General features: G+C 35.7%; 1 protein-coding gene across 1 annotated transcript in view; it reads right to left on the bottom strand.

Annotated features, from left to right (window-relative positions):
- Positions 1-23,338, bottom strand: part of LAMA2 (laminin subunit alpha 2) — a 604,135-nt gene that overhangs the window by 190,354 nt on the left and 390,443 nt on the right. Inside the window, exons 18-22 of the mRNA XM_057737971.1 lie at positions 22,367-22,453; positions 14,693-14,904; positions 10,359-10,465; positions 4,854-5,034; positions 1,835-1,971 (exon numbers count right to left, since the gene is read on the bottom strand). Of these exons, the coding sequence (XP_057593954.1) occupies positions 1,835-1,971; positions 4,854-5,034; positions 10,359-10,465; positions 14,693-14,904; positions 22,367-22,453 (724 nt within the window). The remainder of the gene's footprint in view (positions 1-1,834; positions 1,972-4,853; positions 5,035-10,358; positions 10,466-14,692; positions 14,905-22,366; positions 22,454-23,338) is intronic.

Raw genomic sequence — 23,338 nt, 5'->3', positions numbered from 1 at the left:
CACTGTATATAAAATTTAATATTGAAAATTGAATATGGGCCCAAACTTTTGACATAAAACTGTAAAACTTCTTGAAGAAAACACAGGAGAGATTTTGAGACTTTTAAGAAATATAAATTTATTTCTTAGATAGAACATAAAAAGCATGAACCATGAAAGAAAAAGATAATAAGCTAATCTTTATAAAAATTAAAGATACTTAGAGGAATTAAAAAGCAAGTCATATACTAAGAGAAAATAGTTGCAGAACTAGATGTATTAAAGGGTTAGTATCAAGAAGATATAAAGAACTCTTACAACTTATTACTAAGAAAACAAACAACCCAAAATAAAAATAGGCAAACGATTTGAATAGACACTTCACCCCAAAAGATACATGACTGACATAAAACAAAATTACTCCTAATATGGTTGGACAAAAAAATAAGGAAATACAATATATGAACAGACACCCAATGGAATGCTTAAAATAAAAAGAGATTTAGAATCTTGAGTATTGGCAAGATTGTGAGGTGTGCTCATGAAGAGAAATGAAAATGTGTCTATACATTTGTTTTTGACTTTTTCATACACTAATGGTCGCAGCAAAATTATTCATAATAGGACCAAACTGGAAATGACCCAACTGCGCATCAAAAGGTAAATAAATAAACAAGACATAGCATATCATACAATGAAAAAATGTCAAACAATTAAAAAGAACAATCTGTTGATATATGCAACAGTATAGATGAATTACAAAAGCATTATGCTAAGTTAGAGGAAGCCAAACTAAAAATAATCCCCCCAAACAAACAAAAACACCCTCCAAACAACAACATGGAGTATGACTATATTTATGTGAATCTGTGGAAATTTTCATTCTATGGAAAAGAGTAGTTTCCTGGTGCTGATTGGTGGCGGGGGGAGGGGAAGTAGTCTTCAATGGAGCACAAAGGATAGATATACAACTGTAATCATTGATCAAACTCATCACCTTGTGAATTGTATTTTATTTAATTGAAGTCTCACAAGAAGCTGACAACCCTGAACTCATTACCTTTGCTTTTTGAACTTGCATCTCCTTCTATAACCCCTCTAGCAGTAAATGATACCATCACCTGTTGAAAAGCAAAAGCTGGCAGGCAACGCTAAGCCTTCTCTTTCTCACCCCCTAAATACGTGAGTTCAGCAGGCCATATCACTGTAAGAGTTCTATAACCTAGCCTGCCCCATAAAGCTAGCAGATAATTGACTGGGGCCAAACTTCTGTCAACTCTCACCAACATTTTTGCAACAGCCTTATAAGCAACCTTCTACCCTGAAGCTGTATAGATTTCTCTAAATGTGAGTCTGGTCACACCACTTTCTATGTTCCACTCATGGAAAAAAGTGGGAAGTTTTGTAACCTAAAGTTTGTTTATATGACTCTTCCAGAATCCCCTCAACTACTTCCTGAAAACTGATGCCTAGGTATAATTTGGGGGAAATTCTTACGGATTTTTGGCAAATTCTTTTAATTTGTTCTTAGTTTTCTTGTTCTTTGCAGATATATTTCATTGTGTGTAAGTATGAAGTTATAGATGTTTCTGGTTTTATTTTAGAATTTTTGTTTCTTTTTCCTCCTTTTTTTTGTAAGTATCATGGATGAAGCTGCATAAATGTGCACTTACTTTAATATCTTTCCCACAAATAAAATGTAAGATACTGATCAATACCTGCAATCACACTATAGTGATAGTTCTGTATCGTTTTGTAATATAATATTGACTTTTGAAATGCCCAACTACGGAGCTCTACCAAAATGGAAATCCTTTAAAAGACATTATGAGATGAAATAAAGCAATTCACTCACCTTACAACCAGTGGTAATGCTGTGGCCCCAGGTATTAGGTGCACATTTAGAACATTTCTCTCCAATGGTATTGGGTGGGCAAATGCATCGACCAGTCTTTGGGTCACAATTATTACCCAGATGGGAACAGTCACAAGCTTCACAGGTGAAAGGATAAAAAAGAAAAAAATAATTTGATATAAAGTGTCAGGTTTTATATTTGTGTTTTGTGTGTGTGTGTGATTTGTGTTGTCTTATTTTCCATACCGTGGTTAAAGATTCTTGAAAATGACAAGTCACCTCATTCATCTTTTATATCATAGTACAGTGTATTTCAGAGGGGTTGTTCAATTAATATATACTGAATTTCATTTAATAATTTTAAAAGGTAAAACATTTTTAGTTTTTCAATTAAGGGTAAATAGAACTTATGCATCAGATTCCCTGTTAACTGTATTCCCTTATATCTAGATACTATCAAGGTTACAATTTTGTTTCTATATTTAAGTTCATAACTAATGTTTCTATGCTGTGTAGATTAATATTTCCTTCGTGTGGATGGCTCAGATTTGCAATAAAAACCAATAAGCTTAATAAGCTTCCTAAATTCCGTATATCATATATCTAATTACAAATGACATTTATCAGGATATTTCACTTTTGCAAATATTTTAAATGGTTGAACTCTAGAAATATGTTTACATATATAAATATTTTTGAGCTTCATTTACCACCTGCCTTATTTCTTTTCAATGCATTTTTCATTTTCTTAGCTACGATATGATATATGAAGAGTGCAAACATCCCTATCCATTGCACTTTCTCAAAGAATGCAAAAATAAGATCTGAAGGAAAAAAAAAAAGATTTGAGAAGACCTTCAAAGCCATTCAAGACAAGGGATGCATGCCACTATTTAGCTATAGTTGACTCAGTTGCTGAGTATATTTTAGTGCAGCATTTCAAATCAAAGAAGCGAAAGAGAAATACCATCAAATACTCAGATTCAAATAGAAGACTAATGCTATGAAAAATCTTTAATTAGTTCTATGGTGGTTAAATCTTTTAAAAAATGCATTTAGGTTATTTGATTAAGTTCACTTTTCAAGGGATCACAATTATCATTGCTCACAGCATTCTATCCCAGCTGTGAAAAATGTCTAGCACAATACTTGACATAAATGTTAGCCGTTATTTTTTATTATTACTGTGTGCTGCTAATTTTAAGTGAAAGGATTTATTTTACATGCACCATTTATTAAGAAGAAAAATATTTCACGTTATGTTTAAACTTATGTGCTAAAAATGTCTTGGGATAGTCTAACCATTACTTGCAAGTAGAAATTCTCTAAGTAGTTCTTCAATGGAAGCATAACACTGAATAAGAAGAAGACGAGTAATTAGCTAGTTTTTCCCGCCAAAACAGAATGTTTACTACAATTGATAATATTAAAAATAAAAATGACAATGATGATGATAAAACACATATAGCACTGAAGTGCCAGGCATTACTCTAAATATTTTATAGCCATTAACTTGACTAATTCTTACAAAACCTCAGTGAGGTAGATACTATTATTTCCCTGACTTAATAGATGCGAATTTTGCAGAGGGACAGCGAGGCCAGGTCACTCAGTTAAGGTGGTATAAGTAGTTGTTAGTGGAGCCATTAAACAAATCCAAGCTCTTTGGTGAAACTCATGCTCTCAACCATCATGCTACCCGGCCTGTCTTGTGGGGTTTTTGTTGTTGTTGTTGTTCTGCTTCTCTGGGTTCGAATGCTACTAAGTTTGCATTTCTAAAATGTTATCACCATTTCATAGTTTTAAATAATGTTTTTGATATTTATAATTTCTGGTGGATATATTTGGTGTGGATATATTTGAATGTGTAGTACTTTTTCATCAACTTATATTAAGTAAAAATGCTAATGAGAATTGTATTTATAAAGAACAGAGTATATTTTAAAATGCAACTTTATAAATTTTTTAGTACATACAGATATTGGCTTAGAGATCATTTATAGATTCTTAGAGGATCTACAATTATAATATTCAGAATAACTTATAATGGCTTAATTTATGATAAAAACTATATATCAGAAGTGGTTGAGAATATCTGAAAGGTACTGGTTTTTAAAGGAATTTTAAATATTATTCCTGCCACTTCTCACATAAATTTGCTACAGTAGTCAACAGTAATGTCTTAAAATATTGCCATGTATTTATCATGGTGCTGAGAGTATAAGAGTATCATCAATGCTGAATCAGTGAGTTCAGTAAACAAGGGTAATATTCAACCTAGTAATTGCTGGAATAGGGGTTAATTTCAACTTAGTGGCATAAAATCAAGGCAAATGTTCAATCTTTACTTTCATCTGTAGTGTGCTAATTCCGATTTTCTTCATTCAGGATCTGCAGGAAGGCTGTGACTGGACGTGTGAGAGGACTGTTTGACGGAGCCATGGTTAGAAAGCCTGGCTTGCATTCTCTCAGGAACTAACAAATATCTAGAGCCAACTTATTTCTCTCTCAGAATATCACAGTTTTCAAGGCACCTGAGTGTAGATGAAAACATTTTTTTGTACCAGAAAATGATATTAACTTCCCTGATCCTTGTACCAATTTTGCAACAGGAAAAGGAAAAGTTGAACTGTATTAGCTTGGGAGTAAAGTTTAAACTAAGGTAACACTGGCACCAGAAAAATTGAACATCTGACTTTGAAGCTGCAGTAGCCTTTGAGTGACTGGCTGAATGGAGGTCACAGACAGGGAGGGAGACAGCAAATCTGGGATCTGCTGTCGGATTTTTACTGCAAACACAATTATTTATAGGGCAGTGTTTCAAACTGCAATGTATTTCATTTAATTTATTTTAAAATATATATAACATATTAGGTTAAATATTATTTGCATGGTGTTCTTGTTTGTTGTCAAGGTGTATTTCCCTTAATTTCTGGGAACCTTGTAGAACAAACTGCTACAGATGCCTAAACACCAAAACTGGATAATGAATGCATAGAGCTTAGTCTCATTTACAGACCTGTGCATCCTCCTTCTTGGAAGTTGAAATAGCCATGGGCACAGCGATCACATTTCTTTCCTGTTACTCCAGGCTGGCACCAACACTGACCACTCTCTTCACAGTCAAATGATTTAGACCCAAAGGAATTGCAGTTGCAAGGAACACACCCCCTTGCTGATTGGAGGCCAAAGGTTTCAGGCTGGCACAGAAGAGGAAAGAGAAAGATAAAATTTAAATCAATTAATTCACAATGGCACAGTTGCGCAGTAAGATCAGGTGGGAAAAGAGGAGCCTGGGGGTTATCAAGTTTCTTCACTGATGTTATGACAACTGGCCTGTCATTTAATCTAATAGACTTTTTCTACAATGTCCAAGAGAAAAGTTCAATTACTTTGAAATTCCATTGAGATTATTGGAAGAATTAGGGCACTATCATTTAGTCTGTTATATTTTCAGCAGCCTTTCCCTATACTTCTCAAGATGCTAATGCCAATGTGGAAATAAGTGAGGGTGGCATTTCTACTTAATTAAAATTTTTTCATGTTTCATTCCTAATAATCTGAATTGATGATTTTCAGATCTTATTAAGTCCCTTTACTTGGTAAAAATGCTTTCAATATTATTGGCCAGCAGCCTAAAGTTAAAATAAATCTTTTTTCCTCTTATATTTGATCTAATTTTTGTCATATATCGATAAATACTTCTACTCATCACTATAGGGCTCACATTATAAATATAACTCTTAGGTTATGCCTGTACTGACAAAATAAGTGGTTTGACTGATATCTGGTTTGTTGGGTTTCATTCTAACAATCAAAATTGATTTGTGAGATCACATATCAAACCACTGGATTAGGTAGATGAAGGGAAATTTTCATTCTCTGATGAGTTATTCATAGGCATATCTCTTACCTATTTATAACAAATAACCTTCCATGGTTAAGCATTACTAGCTTTGGCTGACTTTCTGGAAATACATGTTATCAGGCCTAGAGTGACTGTTAGAAAATGCTGATGGATTCAAAATCACTCCTACCAGAAAAATGAAAAGCACATATCCTACTTAAAGTATGTCAGGGCTGTCTTTTATATAGAAGTTTGTCACACTATTATGATCTTTTAAATCTGGAATAGTCTCAGTAATTACTTCTTTGTAAAACTAATTTCTATTTTGGAAAATTAGACTTAATAATTACTTCTTGGTAAAAATAAATCTTGCTATTTAATGTGAGCCACCCAAAGAGAAACGAATGTCTCATTATGTATTTTTGCCATTATTGTTAACATATTAAAAATAAGTCCTAAAAAACAAAATCACACTGAGAATTAGTCTCTTAAAATGACTGTTGCTAAAAATAGTTTTGTTTTTGAAATCTAAAATGGGTTGATTATGTTTGATAGTCATTTTAATCTTTATATTTGCTGCTGACCTTATTTTTATTTCTAGTTCTAATTCAGATTTCACTATGTAATTAAAGAAGAAAATGTGCCTTACTTCTAACAAATGACCTAACACTTGATATTGAAATTAAATTCAGTTATAAGAAAAAATGAAAACATAAAATATTTTTATCCATAAAAACAAATCAACATACAATTTTAAATACATGCCCAAGAGAAAAAATCAGAAATTGAGAAAATGGTTAAAGTACAAGCATGCCCATTACAATATTATTTATCATAGTGACTAACTGTAGAGGCACTAAAACGTTCAATGTTAGTGAAAAAGTTGAATAAGTTAAACTGTGATATATTCATGTCATGAAATATATGCAATCATTCAAATCCTGTTTTGAAGCAGTTTTAATGATATGAATATGTGTAGAATATAGCATTAAGTAAAATTTGAAAAAGCAGAACACAAAATTATATATACACTATAATTCTAATTACATACCCATAAAGACACACATATCACTCAGATATACACAAATAGAAACATACATACATAGAAAAAAAAAAGACTAGAACATTATATATTAAAAGTTTTTTAAAAAGTAGTACTTCGCATTTGTCTTTATTTCCCAAATTTTCTTGACTTATAATGTGAACTGGAGAGAGAGTACTTTACATTCATCTTTATTTCCTAAGTTTGCTTAACTTAGCATATCTATCTATCTGTATCTATCTATATATATCTTTAATGGATAAATCAATAAAATATTAAATAAACTTTCAAATCATTAGTTATTTTAAAAATTTCAAAGTTGATTATGTAATGAAATATATGAGAAGTAATGTCTCTATCATACTTTTCTAATATTTAACTAATGTAGTTTTAAAGCCTAGGTTATACCAAAATGAATACTACCAAACTGCAGTCATAAAATTTTAATAAATTGGTGTTCAAAAAATTATTTCACAGGCCAAGGAAAACCCTGTAGTAAACAAATTTAAGGAACAAACATTCTTAGTCAGTAATTGAGATTAATGAGGTAAAACATATATGGAAGAGAGTGCCTGTCTAGTCTCTGTGGGAAGTTTGATGAGCTCCCATAAATTATTCTCATTTGAGGTAATAATAAAAACTATCACATATTGTGCTTGCTATGTGACAAGCACTGTTCTAAAGCCCTTTACAAATATGAATTTATTTAAAATCTCAAGGCAATCCTGGAAGATAGTAATTAGGATCAATTTTTTACAAAGCGCAGAAACTAAGGCACAAAAAAGGTCAAGTAATTTGGTCACCAGCTAACCAACTGTGGAGTCAGGCTTCCACATCAGCCAGGCTGGCTTCAGAGTCTGTGCTCTTAACTCTCACACATACTGACTCAGAGGAAAAATGGTCTCAGGACAAAACACCACTCCATACAACAGTGCTGTAGGATATGTAGGAAAAGGGCATGTATCAGGGTTAAAATTTTGCTAAATTTATATTCTGGAGACATATTGATCAGTTATCATCCCTTTCTCTAACTTTACATGTATGCATTTATTTCTGAAAAACATAATCTCTTTTAAAGATTTCTTCATTTAATAACAATAGTAATAATAACAGTAATAATACCTAACATTTACTAAGAACGCTTCATATGTGTATCTTATGTACACTTCTCATGATAACCTGGTAACAGCCATGGAAGTGCCTCGATGGATCTCCCTGCAAGAGAGCCTGCAATGGGAGTGTCACTGATTGACAAGCCCCAGCTTCCACTCTTCAGGATCTAGTGGAGGAGCTCACACGAAGTCACGCTTCTCCTAGTCAATGACTCGTACACTGAAGTACTAGAACATTCCTGCCCAATCCAAGATTCCTCCAATGGGCAAATTTTGCTTGGCCACTCCCTATTGGCCTGGCCAAATATTTGGGATTTGGGCAGAATGCATCCAATGAGATTTTCTACACAGTATTTCCTTCCCTCTTTCCTTTCACATGGTCAGACCTGCATTTCAGCAGAAGTCTCCCTGCACACTATGCTCTCTCCCCCGTCATCCTTCATTGGAACTTCCGCCAGTCAACCTCTTGGCATTTGCTCCTTGGAGGATCCAAGTGAACACAAACCCTATGAAGGAGTTCCTACTATAGATAAAGAAGCTGAATTACAGTAAGATTTAAGTAACTGTCTTACAGTTTACAGGTAGTGTTGGAGCTGGGATTTGACCTGAGGCAGTCTGATATCAGAACTAGTTTTTTAAAAATGTCAATAAAGAGCCAAGAAATAAAAGCATAAGTTTGTTCTTCTTTCCCCATCTCCTCTTCCTCCTCCGCATTTCCTCCCCCCTCCTCCTCCTTCTCCATCTCCTTTTTCTATCCCCTACCCTTAGTTCTCCCATAAGCTCTGATTCTACACTGGCAAGTCCTGTCTCCTGGTACTTTGCAACTTGGCCTTGGACCTATTCTCCCCTCCTCCCTCCTCTCTTCCTCTCTCCCCTCTCCCTTCCTAACTTCCTTCCTCCTAACATTTGTTTCGTTTTGCCCTGTGAGAAGGGGGACCAAACTTTTGTAGCAGAAGACATGCTACCTTATTTTGTGTATGTTGTACATTTATAGTGTGTGAAAATGTTTCTTGTGTTTGTTGTATATGTGAACAAAATTATAATGTGGAAATGTAACAAAATCATTAATTATGATAAAAAGTCAGCCAAATGTCAGATCAATGGGCTGGATATTCTTGGGGGAGTCACTTTGTTTGCTAGATTTCCCTTCATTTATTCATTTGTTTGTTCTCTTCATTTGCTTCAAATGATGCCCGAGATTCCTTCCCCTTCTAGGATTATAGGTTCCTACAGATAAATTTTTCTTTGTTTCCTACATACCCATGAGCAGTTGAAACTTTTATGAACCTATGAACTTGAATAGGCTTTAAAAAACATGTTGATAGCTATTTTTAAAAGGCAAGACTTCAATCAGGAATTGCCTAGTTTTTGCATTTGCAGTTGGCACACTTAGCAACCATTATTTGGTAAAATGGCACCAGGGCAGGTCAGCAGCAGCACATGGAACACAACATGCGGAGGCACGAGCCATGCAGCGCCTCTGGGATTACCGGAGCTGCGGGCCGATAGGCTCCCCGAGGGCACCCGCTGGAGCTGCTGACACCCCACCTCCGGGGAGACCCCATCACCCGCTGCACTCTCTGTGGCTGCTCCTCTTGTCGGTGCACCTGCCTGCTGAGGTTGCATCGTTTCCCTACGAAGCCTGATTTACAGACACATCTTCCTGTGTTACCACACCGCAGTGTCACGGAGCCCACGGGATTGCAGCCACATGACACACAGAATCGCTTCTCAGGGTCCCACCACATAGTGGGCTTTAAAAGCCGACAGAAGAATAAAACAAGAACAAACAAACAAAAAAGAGCATACAATGTTATTCAAGAGATAGAAGCAAATAATATTTTCCAACTTCCTATAGGATGGCCAGTTTGACATCTGAGAAATGCCTGGTTCTGCTTAACAGTGTTTATCACTACATATTTATGTGAAAGAAATAGTGCAAATCCATGTGCTCTCATGGAGGAATCTCAGGTGTTCGCCACACTGAAGGCAGGGCAATATGTTCAGGAACTGACAGCAACATATTTTGATTTTTGTTTCATTTTAGCAAAATGGTATCTAAAAATATTTTGATTTGCTTCTCTACTGAAAACTTTTATTGAGTAGAATGCTCACTGGAACTTTTAAATGATGGAATTAGAACAAAGCGTTTGATAAAAGCATAGGGTGTGACACATGTTTTTCTGCCCAAAACACAAAAGCAAAAGAAAGAGTACGTGACTCGCCATAGTACATGACTCGCCATAGACTGGGATTAAATTTGTATGTTGTTTCAGAAACATCTGAATTGCAGTAACTATTACAACAAATTCACTACCAAGGAAACAGAGGTTGAGGGTCCAATGCTAGTGTATGGCAAATTTTGTTCTATTTGGAAAAAAAACATTTCAATGATCACAGTAATTTTATATGTAGAATGAGATACTCCTGAACGTGTCTTTCAGTATACTCAGGAGGATGCCAGTGAAAGCCAATGAAAAGTCTGAAGGAAGAAGTAATCATTGGTCAGCTCCCACTTCTTACCTTGCATTCATCACACCGCCGCCCCTGCACACTAGGTTTGCATTCACACTGTCCGGTTCGAGCATGGCAAACCTCAGAGAAGGAGCCGTTGGCATTACAGTGACAAGCTGCAAAGAGAAGAGAGATCTGTGGTTGGGAAAAATGTGCTAATAGTCTGAATAGGTTCGTTAAATAGTAATATCCCCCAGATGGTAATACTGGCCACAATGTTTTAGAAAAGCATGTTTTCTAGGTGTTCTGTGAAGCATTATATCATTCAATGTTTACAACAACTCTTTAAACTGTAGAGATATTTATGTAAAGCAACAGCACAGTTCCTGATGTCACATTACTATTCTAATTCTGAGAATAAAGACACTGAAATTCCAAGTAGTGATAACTCAAACAAGGCCACATGATTAGTACATGATATAGTTGACTTCAGGCAAAATGTTCTTTCCACCGCTCCTACAGCCGTTTTGCTTCTTCATAGGTACACAGGGGTAGCACTTAAAATATAATCTTAATATAAGTAATGCATTCTGACTCTAGAGCTGAAATAATTTTGCAAAATTGTCAATATTAATAGTATCCATAGCATAACATTAATACTACAATTAATGAAGCAAAATTAATTTTTCCAATCTAATGATTATTTACAATATGCCAGTTTTTGTGTTAAGCTCAAAAAATGAGCTTGAGGTGAAATATATACATACCTTTAAGATTAAATAAGTATGTAAGGCAGAAGAATTAAGTAGACATTTTTCCAAAGAGGATATCAAAATGGCCAACAGGCACACGAAAAGATGCTCAACATCACTAATCATAGCGGAAATGCAAATCAAAACCACAATGAGCTGTTACCTCACACCAGTTAAAATGACAAGAGACAACAGTGCTGGTGAGAATGTGATGAAAAGGGAACACATATACTGTCGGTGGAGTGTAAATTGGCCTAACCACTATGGAAAATAATATGGAATTTCCTCAAAATGTTAAAAACAGATCCACCATACAATCCAGCGATCCCATTTCTGGATATATACCCAAAGGAAATGAAAACAATATCTTGAAGAGATATATGCACTCCCATGTTTACTGTAGCATTATTCACAATAGCCAAGATATGGAAACATCAATGGGTGAATGGATATAAAGATGTGATGTATATAAACAATGGAATATTACTCAGCTATGAGAAAGGAGGCTATCCTGCCATTTGAATGGACCTTGAGCACATTATGCTAAGTGAGATAAGTCAGATATAGAAAGACAAGTATTGTATGATATCACTTATATGTGGAATCTAAAATAAGTCAAACCCATGAAAAAAAACTGAGAGAGTAAAATGGTGGTTACCGTGGGATGGGGAATAGGAGGATAAAATTAATGCTGTTTAAGGGTACAAACTTGCAACAAGTAGCAAATAAGATATATCTAATGCACAGTATAATGAATATAGACAATAATATTGTACAATTACATAATAGGACAAATATCTCTATGATGGAAACCATATTATAATAAAGAAATTTATCAAATCTTGTAAACCTTAAATTTACACAATGTTGTATGTCAAATATATTCAATAAAATGTATATGAGATAAAAACAATTTTTTCAAGTGTATCAGGTGTATAGCATTATGATTTTTAAAAATCACTTTTGTTTTACAACTTATATACTATCTCCAAAGACAGAAAATGTATTTGGTTTAAGTAATCTTTTGTCATTTTTATGTTATGAAGTTGTCTGATGTTATTCTGAAACATGTAATAAATCAGTCTAAAAATTGAGAGGCTTTTCCACAGAGAGAATGGCAATTAATGGTTCACTCTGTACTCTACAAGTGTATTTTTAACGGTACATATAATTGCATTGATACCAGAATAAAAATGTGAGGGGGAGATGACATGGGAATTTAACTATTCATAGATGGTTTTGGTAAATTTTGTACAATATTTCATGTCTCTGAATACTTCGATTTGAGCACAACTTACAAATACATTATGAATAGCTAGTCCATCAGCCTGTGCTATTTTTCGGTTCATCTGGCTGGAGGTGCTACTTAGTTTTACTGCTTTTCTAAAAACTGTTTGATTTTTTTTCTAGTAGTTTGGTCATCAGTGTCTAACTTGATACTTGTTGGGTGGCCACTGAAAAACTGGCCCCAGCCAGTTATCTTCCTGAGGTAATAGCCTACGATTAGTCAATAGCTGGCATGTGAGAAGAGGATGAAGAAAATATGTTCTTTAAATGTCCATTTCATATGGCTACTAGAATTGTTATATATACTTTTAATTTCTTTACATGTTTCAGTATATATATATATATCAATATCATAATCAATTTTTAAAATCTCAAATAATTTGTAATTTAAAAGCCACTTTTTCTTAGTGGGGAAACAAGATTAAATTTACTATAAAGTCATCTTAAAAATAACAAAAGAAATATAGAATTTTTAAGTTGCATTTTTAAATGAAATGTATGACAAAAATATATATATAAATTTAAAAAGCAAAATATATTTCTTCATAGTGGTGTACTTTTCATGAACAGATCCAGAGGCAACAAAAATAATAGTTTTTTATGAATTTTCTTTTTGTAAAGGTTTACTAACTATGCATAGAAGAGCAATGAGTTTCTGATATTTTTAAAATGAGTTTTAAAAATGAGTTTCTGATATTTTTAAATGTTAAAGAGCATTAAAAACATAATTATGTCTATACTTCATGGCAAGTGATATAAAAAGTGGTGATGGTTCAAAATGTTTTTATACCATATTCTTCTACGTGTTCTTAAGACTTCATACCACAGATCCTGAATTCACCACAATAAAAAGAGTGGAAATGTCTCTTCAACTTTATGGAGAGGATTATTGAGAGATAGAAGATGAGGTCATTCAGTGAGTAACACAGCCCTAGAATCACTGAGCCACACATACTCACAACTGCTACGAGCATCTCTGGAAAAGGAGCCACCATGTGTGAATATCCCAGGCCCCAGGCAGCTCACTAGATACTCTCATGTGCTAGATCCTTTAATGCCCTTAGAAAATTAGGATGCTTTATGTAAATGAGGAAATTGAATCTCAGTGAGATCAAATGTCTTGCCCAGCGTCACACAGGTAGAAAGTGTAGATCCTAGATGATGTGTTTGAACTGGAGAATTTCTTAAGCTCCTAATGATTTTACACAGATGCCATAAATCCACAGTGTCTAAAGGCGCTTCTGAGACTGTTGGAAATTTTGCTTTAAAATAAAATTGACAATTTACAGGTGATATTAATAGCTGCCGACTGTTTCAGAGAGTGATTTGTTTTTGATTCAACAAATTGTCATTTTTAAATGACAAAAAGCTAGCACTCATTTTCCAAACCTGTGAGGAGAAAGACACATTTCTTATTGAAATGGGGGACCCTAGCAGGTCTTTGGTGTTTACAGCAGAGATACTAACAAGCACAACATTTCCAGTGGTTTCTGTAATGCTGCAGGTCCTGGGACCCAAGTGAATGATTGGAAGAGTCCCTTTTTCGATAATGAAGTTGGCAGAAGTGAACTGTTGAGCTGATATCATAACATGCTCTGCCTAAAGATTATCACAGCAGGTGAAGTTGATGATGGCAGCATCCAGAACGAACATGGACTAACAAGGATGCTCATTCCATTTGATTCTCTGCAATGAGATCTCTCTCGCGTGATATATTACACTGCTAATATAAAGCATTTGTAAATTCTACACAACACCAAATAATACAATTGAGGAGATCAAGATGAGGGTAGGAATGTACTGACTAATGAAGCTCTACAATAGCTAATTTTGTGGAAGTAAAAAACAAATAGCATTCTATGAGTAGTCCTAAGGTGACGGTTAATCACTCAACAATTACAAAAGCCAGTATGTAAGAGTATTGGCAGAATTTTACCTATTGTGAGATGCAAGAATGTAAAGTTTACATATGAAAGCATAACAGATTAATACCAACTGTCAGGTACTAATGAAATAATATGCGCAGATACATTTATTTCAAGAAAATGATTGGAATTGAGATAAACAACAAGGATAAATAGGGCCTACCTAATACACAGAAATATATTTAAAAATCTTCATCCCATGTGTAAACAGAAATATGTGTATCGTTTGAAAAGTGATTCTTCAACAATGCAGCAATTTTGAAAAGATTTAATCTATTAGCACAAATAAATGTATTAGAATATTCAGACTCTGGGTATAGGCTGTGTATCTATCTTATATGTATTACACATAATTTCCTACTCTTCAATTTCCACTCAAGAACTCATTTGAGGTGCAATGCATCAATTCTGTCAAGGGCATCAATAGTTCAGGACTTACGCTGACAGTTCTTTGCATCAATTGCGTCTCCAAAATATCCATCGGCACAAAGCTCACAGTACCGGCCTGTTGTACCTGGCTTACATATCAGACAGGAGCCAGACAAGCTGTCACAGCTGCCAGGGATGGAGAAGTCAAGGTTGTCATTGCATTGGCATGGCTGACATGATCCTCCAGGTACAGAAGGTTGTCCAAAATAGCCTTCTGCACACCTAAGGTGAAAAATTTCATCAGTGAGTATTTGGGAGGAACTCATGAAACCCATTGGGGGCAATGTTTATATATTTTTTCATTCTATCCCTCTCCCCGGATATGTTTTCCCTTTAAGTGCGCCTCTTCTCTAATGCAAGGTGATTAAAAGAATGTTTTTCTGTTACTGCATTGTAGATACAAGATGAAATCCTGCCAGCCCTAGTAGTAATTAGATTTCAGACAGAAAAAAAAATCTTGTCACTGGCACTGAAGACGAGACCAAAGCATAATAAGAAATCTGCTTCTGGCACTCCAGAGGAATCCAGGTCTGTGTTGGAAAGCCTTTGTAGTACAACACATCATATGTATCTACTCCAATTGGTTGTTTTCTGTACAAATATGTAAGGTTCACATTTTTTTGTTGTTGTAGCAAGAGCTTGTTATGAGGAAACAGGCTCACAAGGAAATTCAGTAGTGAGAATTCAGATTTTATTAAATAGAGAATAGAAACAGTCTCATTATTTGTGCAGGGGCTATACCTCTGCATTAATAATAGGCTTTTATATATTTGCATATCCATATGGAGGCAGATTTCCATTGAAGAGTCTTTACTGAGAAACAGGCTGCTGCATATTACAGTAACATGCCATAAGGTGAGGCTTAATTGTGCCTACAACCCTTATTAGCAAACTCTAGTTCTTTTTTTATTTTAAGGACTAAACACTATTTTGCATATTATTAGAAAAACAAAAGTTCACTTATTTATAGTATCAAATTTCCCTTTAACCACGCATTATGTTTTAAAATGCTAATTAATGTTATAGATGCACAGATACACCTTTATAGGAAGCACTTATTTATATTCCATTCTATCTTCTCTTTCAGTTACATTGGCTCATGCTTCATATTAAGCTCCACTTGCCAAAGGAGAAATGAAATAGTACATCAGAGGTCTTATGGTCAGGCTAGCTCTGTTATCTGTGTCACCTTAGCAAAACAGAAAGTCCTTTACTGCAAGGGTCAAACCTGAAGGGAATGTATCTTAGAAGTACATTATGTTTATGCTCACCTACTTACAGATATGTAAGCCACTGTGTAGAGAAAAATGTTCTCTACCACAGAAAGAGAAATGGCTTAAATCCAGTACATCGTATAAGGATACTTTAATAGTATCCTGATTATGGGGCAAAGTCATTAATTTGGTAAGATACGCTGAGTATTCTAAGTTTCCTGGAACATTTATAGGTGCCATAATAATCTTGTAGAATTACCCTTTTATCATAATTTTTAATGAGATTACTAGTTTTAATTTTAACAAAATATTTTATAAATTGTGAAAGTCATTGTATAAATGTTGCTTGGAAGAATACTGCCACCCACAAATATTAATTATTCATTCTCTATTGTAAAAATGAACTAATATTTTAGTGCATACAATTCCCCCACGATCCCTTCAGGAGTGGTAGTCAATAAAGATAAGAAAAAAATCCTTTTGAATTTTAACTCAGTTCTTCTTGCCTTACTTGATATTCAGAACTCATGATCACATCCACATATATTCACATCTCATTCTGTTTACCATTAAAAGACTGGCTTTGCTCCACTAGGATAACAATATACAATGAGCATCATCACAGACAACAAAACCCCATTATTTTTAGCTCACTTTCCTCAACATGACTTACTGCCCTCAGGAGTGATGGCATTATATTACAAGATCTGGGAATTTTTTTAATGTAAATACCAATTAATAAGTCCAAAATTCTCCCACATCAGTAATTTAAAAAACCAACTCAATCCTTGAGAAAATAACTACAATTAAATAGAGTAACTGAAGAAGCATCTGTCTTTTACTTTTTGTTGTAGGACATATAAGGAGACTTACTGAATATATATGATACATCATTCATATGCCACTTCACTGAAAGTAAACATTGGGATTTTATTAGGTGAGTGTGTGTGTAAGAGTGTGTGCATGTGTGCATTTCTATACATAGAATAGCACTCTTAGAGACTTACAGAAACGCTTCAATAGATGTTACAAGGTAATTCTAGGGTCAGTGAATACAATACTGCTAATCATATAACTTGTATTAATAACAGTGTTTTACAGTCTGATCAAGTTGGAGTCATCTAATTAACACTAGTGTAAATCACACTCCTTTAGCCTTTCTAGCTTTTCAGATTTTCACTCTATTAAAGCAAATAGTAAGTTGAAATCTCAAGTCCTCTCATTTTCATATGCAAGGCAGAAGGAAGACATTTTCAAACAGAGAGTTTATTGGGTTTTTTTTTTTTTTGCTAGAGATGGACATCTTGACATGACAAAGTCCTTGTTCCTTTGCACATCTGGTAACTTTTTTCAAATCAAATTGCAATATTTTAGAAAGAGATTCCTTAAATGTAGATAACACATGCAGTTATGTAATATGGCTGTTTCTATTGATGACTTAGGAAAAACATTAAAGGAAGATATATATATATATATATATATATAGAGAGAGAGAGAGAGAGAGAGAGAGGAAATGGCGGTGGAGAGAAACAACAATGAGAGGAAGAAAGGAAATTGAGACTTTATCTCATTCAGCTCCATCATTTTTTCAACAACTTTTGGCTAAAATCTTTGGTCTACATTCTTCCTATCTTTAGACTGAAAACAATGCTTCAATCTCTCTAAGCAAATTAGAAAAACTCTTGCTTTTTTCCCCTCCCACTCTTTCTTAAACATCTACTAAGCACTTTCACATGATACTAATATATATATGGCATAGTCTTTATACTACAGTCCATGGAGAATAAAGATACACAGTTGACCCTTGAACAATCTGAGTTAGAACTGTGTGAGACCACTTCTACACAGATTTTTGTCAATAAATACTACAGTACTATGTGGTCCAAGGTTGGTTTAATCTGTAGGTACCACATTAGGGATACAGAGGGCCGACTCTAAAGTTATACACAATTTTCAACTGCGCAGGGGTCAGTGCCCCTACCTCTCATGTTTTTCTAGGGTCATCTATACTTAAAAATGTAGCAGTGAACTATTAGAGATATGTAAATACTGCTAAGGAAGTATAGAAAAGGGCAACCAACTCAAACTAGGATTCATCAAGCACGCTTTCAAGAAGACAGAGCTGAATTTTAAGAGGGGAGCAGAGCTGGTCTCAGGCAGGGGTGGGGAAGGGCTTTAGTCTTCCAGGCAATGGAAACAGCACTGGCAAAGGCACAGGGGAGGGTGGCTGGAGTTTAAATGGGAGTGGTTGTGGAATTGGGCGGATTCTACCTCCCATTTGACTGAATCAGCTAAAGACTGAGGAGTGTGCCTGCTTATATGGTGCCTTTCTGCAAGTTGAAAAAAAAGATTCTCTATGGGCATATGCAGAAAAATGAAGAGACAGTGGGCATGGCTGGGCACCCAAGCACAGCACAGTAGATGTATTGGCAAGAAGAGGGCACACTGGACTCAAGACCCCAGTCTCCCCCTTGACTGAGTACTTCTGTGCAGTGTACAAACTGCACAACCACAGATAAGCTGCCTTTTGAAACCTCACTTCCAGTCACAATTTTCCTAATGGCACTACAAGTTAGCATAACTGTCTCTCTTCTCTTACTTCTGTGACCCCACGCTCTGCATCCAGGACTCAGGGCTCAAGGACACTCAGCCATGAGTAGAAAATCTCACCAGCATAGTGATCAGCTGACAGGTAGACTTGGTTCAGAGTCGAGATTTCTGAAGCAGAGAATATCTAAATTGGATTTTGGAATTGAAATTAAAAAAACAAAACAAAACAAAACAAAAAGGAACTTCTCTGACACTGAATATAAATCATGTAGATAAAATTGTAGGCAAATTTTTCAAATACTAAGCAACTGAATTCAAATTCTTTCTGCTTTCTCAGTGGCAATTGTGAAATTAGAGTTAACTTTGACTTCTCTCTCCTTACTTAGGGAAGACTTAAAAAATTGGCCAACTCGGGAGGGGACAGGGTTTAAGGGGTCCATGTATCCCATTATGTTTCTTGTGGTCCTATGGATCTCTTTGGATGAACTTGCCACAATCTTTTTAAATGTCTTTCTCTGTGAGGTGTGATATGTTGCTGAGGCTACAATTCATTCAGAAAGTAGTTTAGTGTCCAGTAGTGCAGGTGTCATCAGCATTTAGCTCCCTTTTTTCCTCCATGTTTTATTTATCTTCATGCTCTGACACCTATCCCTTTTTGACCTTCAAAATACTGTCTCCTTAATTTTTCTGTATTTTTCTTCTCTTGTCTAGATAATAAAAGCTTAGAATCTTAGCAAAACGCCATGATGAACACCCAGTTCCTTTACCCCTGGTTCTCTTCTTTTAATTTTGTTTAAAACATTCCCTAGTCAGAAGAAAGCAGTAATATCTCAAAGTATGAGCACTTTGGCTCTAAGCAAAAGTTTCTGAAAATTGTAACCAGTGTCCTACGTGTAATAGACTATCAGTCCATATTTTGTCATATCTTGTTTTGCCATCCTCTTGTTTGTGATTTTTCTCCATTCTCTCAATTTCAGCAGCAAGGTCACCTGTACTGCATTACTGAGTGAAGGGATCTGACAGGAAGGAAAGCAGAAACATAGGAATATTCTAGACTTTGGCTTTAAAAGTCACCATTTTTATGAATGTGGCACCACCTCCTGTAATTCATCCCCAAACAGGAAATGGGATGGAGTTAGAAAGGCAGATGGAAGAGAAATGAAGAGAGTAGAGATATTGGTGGATCCTGTGTGGAAAGAAGACAGCAGTATGTGCCCTGTGCCCCCACGAGCAATAGGAAAGTAGTGGAGAGAATTATCAGACTTGAAGGGAAAGGTAATCAGGAGGACAGGAAACAGGAAGAGGTCAGCAGAAATGCGTGTAGGTGAATTACTCAGGACGGGACACGTTGGCCCCACCATATGTCCACTGCCCCAAACACAGTCTCTCTCACACACACACACACACACACACACACTCATTCAAGCATTCAAGCCTCTTGGTACTAAGTAAGCTTGTTAGAACTTTGGTTCCAACCAAAGGGAGGGGTGGAAAGTGGGGAGAAGAGAAAAAAAGTTAAAACAAATTTTTAAAATTGGAACACAATTGACATATAACATTGGATAAGTTTAAAGTGTACTTGACTGAGATTACATGTCCAAGCTCACAGCTATATAAAAATTTTGATCTCAAAGTAGAAATTAAACTGAGATAAAAATATAAAGTTATAATTCCCATCTGAGTTGTCTGAGATGCATTCTTGCTATATAATAAAAGTAGGGGATTTATGGTCACATAAGATTAGAAAATGCTGAGTTAAACAAACTGAAGAGATTCTTTTCACTCCAGGACTGGTCAAAACTTTTCACATTCTAATAGATGCTTCCCAAACTTATATGATCATAGAACTCTATTCCAAGAACATCCACAGCTTGGAAAACACGGCTTCAGTTTTTCAGTGCTGATTTTGTGTAGATGATGTGCATAACTGATTACACCAATCACTCACAGAATGGTTCTGATTACAAGATTTTCAGTGAAACCCGTATCTCCTTCCTTTCCTGACCCTTATTCTCCACACCCCCCCCACCCCGCCCCTGGGTCTACTTCAGCCTGCACATTCCCCCAAAATGTTTCTCCTAATATTTTCGACCCATCAAATGGACTTTTTGGCTCATATATATACAGAGAAATGATAGACTCTAAATATTCCTGGAAAACCCTAATCCAAGTTCTGGCTAGAAAAATATAATATCACATCTTCCATATAACAATAGTTTAAGATTATTCTTGACTGAAAAACTTGAATTAGAGGTAAGGTATGCCATTTGATAGCTGCATATGCATGTTTCCATCTTCTTTTGAATCAAATTAATAAAGACTTTAGGCAGGAAATCATCCTTTCTGTCAGGTATGTCTTTCCTAGGTGCATTTTATTACTCAAACTAGAATATTCTTCATAATACATTCAACTATTCTCACCCACATTAAAAATGTGAGCTGCTTGAGGGAAAGGTTGGTAGGCTACATCTCTTTATAGCCTATGTCTAGCCCCATGCCCAGCACATGGTAGTTGCTAAACAAATATTTATTGAATAAAATGTAGGATTTTAAATGTATATGGTTCAGAAATCATTGTCTAACATGTATAGAAAAAACATATTATACAGCAAAGAAGTATAAATACATCAGAGACTAAGCTCACCTACATAAGTGGATTTAATGGCTTTGTATGACAGAGCAGCTGTAATTTTCCAGTTGCCAAAAAAAAGAGGTTGCCTGAAGACAGCCAGGGGGGTTAGGCATTTGATGTAAATCTGTCCTGGCAATGATCTGTTCTGCTATTACAGTAAGTAATATGCATGTGCCCTTCTGTTGTTGTTGTTGTTGTTGTTGTTGTTTTTAAAAAAAAAACACCATCAAAGACTTCCAGTATCTCTATTAAAAATAAGTCCTCCTTATTTCACCTCTGTTCCTCCATTACTAATTTACAGATGCACCATACTCACAAACAGTACTTGCTGCTGCTAGGAGCTGTCGTTGGCACTCTGTCCACAGACTGCTAGCTGCTGGCTACATTCCCTCTGGGTGATTGGCTCTTGCTTCATTAAGTTTGTGCAGTGTGGTTGAAATAGGGCTGATGGCTGCCCAGAAAACACGACAGGCAGAAATAGCCCTCTGTGGTGTTAGCCTTGGTGATGCTGGGTGAAAGCAGGTCACTTCCTCTGCCCCTCCCCCACCTCCACCCCCGCCCACTCTCTAGTGATGGCAGCAAAAGGGACTATTATCAGTGTTACGCACAGAGAGATGCTGTGTTCATCAATGATGTAATGGGAGAATTTTGTACCATTTTTAGTAAGACTGAAATACGGAAGAATTTTTTCCTCCAAAAGATTCTAGGAGGAAAAATAATCACACAAATTACATAAAATAATATCCCTGGTTCCACTGCAAAACAACCTAGTAAAACAAACAGGAATTAAAATACTGGCTTAGAAGTAATTAGATGAGAATATAAATCATGATAATAAATTACATTTTGTTTCGATTTTCAAATATATTTAAGTAAATTATGGACCACTTGCTGAACTACGAACTACACATTTAAGCTACATTTTAAGGACAAAAAGCTAATTATGAAAAATAAATGTTGCCAACATAGACAGTAAGATAAATCTTAAAGTGCATGACTTTCCACTTGAGCAATACTTTCTAGAAAGATTGCAGGTTAATGTTTAACCTTTAAGATTAAAACATTAATCAAACACTCTCTGAGTGAATGGAGATTTATGGAGCAATTTCTAGAGAATAAATAAACTATAAAAATATAATGCATTTGTTTGACAAGTGTGGTGAGAAACTTTATTTCACCTCACCGAGTGTGGTGGCTTTTCTGGGGTAGTGCGAAGGATGATAATGTCTGTGGTTTTATTACTCTCAAGGTGGATATCATGTTGAAAGTCAGTGTAGTATGTGCTTACCTCTCACAGCGTGGTCCTGTGTACCCGACAGGGCATTCATCACAGATCAAGCCAAGAGTTTGGTCCAAATGGCACGTCGGGCTAAAGCTATGTTGACGTCATCGGGGAACAACAGGGACAAGAAAGAAGCATATACACAAAGTCATGAGCAGCATATTTTCATTTCTCTTCTTCCAATATTACTGTGACAAAAGGGTACAGGCTGGTCATTCTCGTCTCACAGGGAGAGATTAGGGTCTAGCCAATCGAGGATGAAATGCCATTGCTATTTCTGCAGACGTGAATACAGTCTGGTGGAAAACAGCATCCTTGTGACATGCTATTAACTGATTGTTGACTCTTCTGGGTCCCTGATCAGTAACAAATGGGACTGTACAGTGCTCTTGAGGGATTCCCTGGGGCCTGGCAAAACACCGTCTCACATACTCTCTCTTTAGCCTAATCCTGATGACTTTGAAGCAACCCAAAAAAATCTGTTAGAGATTTTGGAAAACTCAGGACGTGGTAATGGAAGCAGTGGTAGTGGCGGCGGTGGTGGTGGTGATGGGGTTCTTCTGCCCAGTATGGCTGTCACGGGTGTCTGTGTGTGTGTGTGTGTGTGTGTGTGTGTATTCATGGATACACTGTTTACACAGATGGAACCCTCAGAAAAGCTTTCAGATGAGATCAAGCACGCATATTCTGCCTAAATTTATAATAAAAGCAAACAAACCAAAATAACCTTGCCATTTCGTATCTTCTGGCATGTTCCAAAGTTTACCTTTCTCTTTGCACATTTTTCCATTTTGGGTCTGGAGTAACAGAGTTGAACACTAAGTCAGGAACCAGCAGAGTAATCACATGCTAGCTTTAGCCTTCATCAACCTGTTCAACTTGGGCCATACTTGGCCTTGTGAGAGACACCCTTCATGCAAGGACACTTATCCCAAGGGGGATGCAATGGCTCTCTGAAGAGCCATCAACTATTCTGAA

The sequence above is a fragment of the Hippopotamus amphibius genome, chromosome 6 (genome assembly GCF_030028045.1).
Source record: "Hippopotamus amphibius kiboko isolate mHipAmp2 chromosome 6, mHipAmp2.hap2, whole genome shotgun sequence".
Taxonomy (NCBI): domain Eukaryota; kingdom Metazoa; phylum Chordata; class Mammalia; order Artiodactyla; family Hippopotamidae; genus Hippopotamus; species Hippopotamus amphibius.
This window is presented reverse-complemented; position numbering and strand designations above follow the sequence as displayed.